At 38.8% G+C, this 4,000-nt stretch overlaps 1 protein-coding gene across 7 annotated transcripts; it reads right to left on the bottom strand.

Moving 5' to 3' along the window:
- Window positions 1-1,992: 1,992 nt before the first annotated feature.
- Window positions 1,993-3,793, bottom strand: LOC147604511 (uncharacterized). 7 transcript variants are annotated; one of them, XR_015265352.1, is made up of 3 exons: window positions 3,260-3,792; window positions 2,423-2,560; window positions 1,993-2,205 (listed from the first exon to the last, which is right to left on the bottom strand). XR_015265352.1 is itself a non-coding variant. In XM_086794896.1 (2 exons), the coding sequence occupies exon 1, from the start codon at window positions 3,601-3,603 to the stop codon at window positions 3,298-3,300; it is 306 nt and encodes a 101-aa protein (XP_086651022.1). In that variant the 5' UTR covers window positions 3,604-3,793; the 3' UTR covers window positions 1,993-2,218; window positions 3,260-3,297. The 7 variants fall into 7 exon arrangements, 5 of the variants coding, with proteins under 5 accessions (XP_086651022.1, XP_086651023.1, XP_086651021.1 ...); XR_015265353.1 differs by having other exon boundaries at window positions 2,423-2,551; XM_086794896.1 differs by lacking the exon at window positions 2,423-2,560 and having other exon boundaries at window positions 1,993-2,218; window positions 3,260-3,793.
- Between the last annotated feature and the right edge of the window lie 207 nt (window positions 3,794-4,000).

Below are 4,000 nucleotides of genomic sequence, written 5' to 3'. Positions count from 1 at the left end.
ACAAGGGTCTCATGTAAAAAAAAAAGTGAGTTGTGAGGTAATGTCAATACATTGATTTTTACAAGCATGCTATAACTTCATGTCAAAAAATTGAGTTGTGAGGTAATGTATGATAATATTTGATAGCTAAGTCCATCAATCTCTTATGATGTCCATTCACAAGTTATCTAGGAATCTTGTGCAATCCATGCTAGAGAGGATATATATCTAAGGAGATTACATAACTAGAGATAGTTTGCAAGCAAGCCCAAGCAAGGAGATCACACAACTAGAGAGGATATATAAAGGAGATCACATAACTAGAGACCATGTGTGCAAGCAAGAGAGATACCAAAGCACAAGGGCCGATATTCTAGGTACATATGACACAAGCTATAAGAATATAGTTCTAACCTCTCAACAAAGAGATACTGAATTCTTACAAGTAAATTACATGTAAATAACATGAGTTCACTTGTGTTAGCCAACAACCCAGTGTTTCATGCTTGTATGTGCATTATTATTTTCTAAAATTGGTTGCTTTGAAATTTATAAGGACACAAGAGTAGTTTGCATTGTAAAGGGATTTTTTGAAAAATCTAGAAGAATTCTTGGATTACAAAAAATAAAATTAAGGTTGATGGGGGAGGGGGGGGAGTTTTGTGGACAAAGAGCATGGTTAGCAATCTTAAACTTGTAGGTAGCGATTATGCCATTTGGTTGCAAACTCATGAAGATTTTACATAAGGGTGGTGAACATAATTTGAAATCGAGAAGCAATAAAAAAATGAAAAAATGTGGAGTGAAAGAACTTCAATATGGGACACCTCTACTTTGGATCATTCCTCTTATGTAAAAAATAGTGAAGGATTTTAAAAAAAAGAGTAAAAGCAAAATTGGATATTTTAACTCTAATTTGGATCATTCTTATGCAAGATAGCCAAGGATTAAAAAAAGAGAAAATGTAAAACTATATCAGATAAGAGCTTATAATAATTGCACGAAGAATCACAACGTGTAGGTTGGATTTCATAATGAGGCCGAGATCAATACCTTGGTTTCCACGTGGTAGGACTTTGCATGGAAAAAGAAGTAAAAGAAATTGTGGCTAAAAATAGTAAAAAAAAAGAAGTGTGGTTTGAAAAGAAATTTTTTTAATTACTAATAAACATTTTACTTGTGGGATTAGATTATAAGCTTTAGGCTACTTTACCTAAAGTGTTGTGCTAGAGACTTAGGTCATAACCATAGACACTCACTAGAGTAGTGCTTAGGTATGGCTGAATTAGTATTAATCTCTGATTAGGTCTCTAATTAGGTGAGCTTTATACTAACTTCAAGGCTGAAAAAAGGTTGTAAGGAATCCCTAGAAAAGCAAAAAACTAAAAAAATAGACACCCTAAACGTTAGCGTGAAGAAGCATGGCGATGGATTCAACCTAACAAACACCATGTATGGACACTTCTTAATAGACACCATATATTGAGAAAGAAAATTGTAAATGTAAAGATGTATTATTTTCAGCTTTTAATTATGATACAAGAAAATAATTATTCAAGTTGTCAATAATATGCTTGACGAAAATCATTTGTTTCAAACACACACTAGCATACATGCCATTGACACAGTGACAAGAACTTAACCTCTAGAACCCCCATAAAGAGGTTGTCCAATGGAGTTAGATGCTTCTCTAGAACCCCCATCGAGAGGTCCTCAATTGGAGTTAGATGCTAAGGTTAGGAAAAAAACTAATTTAACTCGACCAGATTTACTTAATTTAACTAAAAAGTGACACAAACCAAATAAAAAAAACTTGAAATATGAGCTCACATTATAGAGCTTTCCAAACAGTTTCCAAAGCTCTATATTTGTTTTTAAAAAAGCGTATTTATCAGCATGCCTACATCTGAAGGTTCAAACAATGATGAATTACCATATGCCAAGAATTGATAAAGGAAATGTGTGAATCCATGGTTTTGAAAACAACACACGTGACCAAGAAGTAATCATGTCTGATACATACAACCATTTGGATTAAAAAAACTTGCAAAGACACTTCACGTGGAATGCACTAAAGCAGGGAAACCATGAGGACTATCAAGAAATACATACTCTCCAAGTCATTTACGTATATACTGCATAAGGAAAGTACACTTACAAACCATTGCTAGTGTTGAAAGGCACATCAAAGTTGTGGCCCAAGAAGTCCACACCTACATGCAAGTACTGCAAGCTACCACTGCCATCATGTCAATTCTGGTCCCTTGAGCATAGTTGGTTTGAAATGCGTTTCAAACTCGCATATACACACACATGCATACATACTGCATACATTCACACACACACACACACACACACACACACACACACACACAGTACACATACATACTGTACATGTGAGAATTCCATACGCTCTCAAGAAAAAAGATGCTCAAGAGGGCACCTTATAAGTTGAGTAGCTAACATGCACACATGTAATCCACTCCAGAGTTACCAAAGCAACCTACACCTCTTAAAGCCGAAACCCAACTAGACAAAGTGGCCTATGTACTGCCTGTATGATCAGTGATGTCTGAAAGCACTAAAGCAAGAAAAGATGGAGTACATAATGGGTGTGAATAAGGAGACAGACAGCTCGAAGTCAGAGCTGATCCCCTAATATGAACCACAAAGCAATTATTAGAACAGTTGTCCATACACATGGTATTTGATCTACAGAGATACTCATACATGACTCAGAATACAGAATCTCAGGAAGTACTCCCCTTAGCCCATATAATCCATATGTATTACACAACACTCCACCTACTCAAATTAGGCATGGATACATATAATCCACATAGACAACACAGGACCTCCGGTTACAAAATATTTGGGCAAACCCTCAAAAATCAGAGGTCGTCTCTCTACCTCGGATCAAATATGCGGCATGCCATATAGCATTCAAAACCATGGACCTATTTATTGATGCTCACATCCGCTTAGTCTGGGTCACCTATTGACATCGAAGTTACACAAAATGCAAGAAAATGTAGGCAATAGTGTTATGGCCATGTGATGCTCTGATCAGCTTGGGGTCGGCTAGCCACATCAGAACTACATAGAATACACATGACTCTGATTTAAACAAATGTTCAGTCTTCTAGATACATACATCCACATCTAAACCACATGAAATACATGTAACTCCAGTACCCTTGCGCAGGGAAATGAGATGTGAAATTTACTTGATCAAAGAAAGTGCAGGATGACTCTGATCAACGAGGGTAGGAGACACTACCTGAGCTGTTTGATATATGAAGGAGGTGTTGAGGCAGACTAGTCTTCCGTGGACGGAACCTTTGCCGGACGGAGAGAAACAGGGATGGGCCTTCCCGTGCCGGATCCACCACAGCTGTTGCAAACCGCCATGCCGGAACCGCCACAGGATCGGCAGCCCACATCCCCGTCGGACCAGCGCGAGCAGAGGCAGGGGACGCGTCGAGTGCCACTGCAGGTCGGGCAGCGCGGAAAAGCGGAGGAGATCGAGTTGCTCTGCTGTTCCAGAAGCGATTTGAAGACGAAGGCCCCTGCCAGGATCCCGATGCCGGACGCAAGCTGCGTCAAGACGATGGAAGGACCCATCCAGACCAGAGTTTGGATTTTGGCGGGAAGACTTAATTAGGGTTTCCTCTGTCAGGCGAGGGTATACGTCTCGGCTAGGGAGAACAACAGCAGATTTTACTTGGCTCAAAAATATCTTTCTTCTTTTCATGGTCGTCCATAAATTAAAACGATTTGCTTGCCAAAGGTGTTGAAGTCTCAGGCATGAGGTGCTCGGTTCAAAACCTCATGACTGTTGATAGCAGCATGAAAAAGTACACACGCACACGAGCACAAAGATCCCAGCACATGAGCACAAAGATCTTAAAAAATAATAATAATAATTTCCTTGTCGCTGTTTTATGTCGTGATTGTCAAAAAAATACTAAAATGCTTGGTACCATTATCCTCTTATTGCTTGCACCTGTACGAGCATGAA

The sequence above is a fragment of the Cibotium barometz genome, chromosome 61, assembly GCF_041138505.1.
Source record: "Cibotium barometz isolate CiBa-2024 chromosome 61, ASM4113850v1, whole genome shotgun sequence".
Classification (NCBI taxonomy): Eukaryota; Viridiplantae; Streptophyta; class Polypodiopsida; order Cyatheales; family Cibotiaceae; genus Cibotium; species Cibotium barometz.
The sequence above is the reverse complement of the archived record's forward strand: the minus strand, read 5'-3'. Positions and strand labels throughout refer to the sequence as shown.

Excerpts from the sequence above, each read along its gene's own strand:
- LOC147604511 (XM_086794896.1), bottom strand. The coding sequence starts at position 3,603 with ATGGGTCCTTCCATCGTCTTGACGCAGCTTGCGTCCGGCATCGGGATC.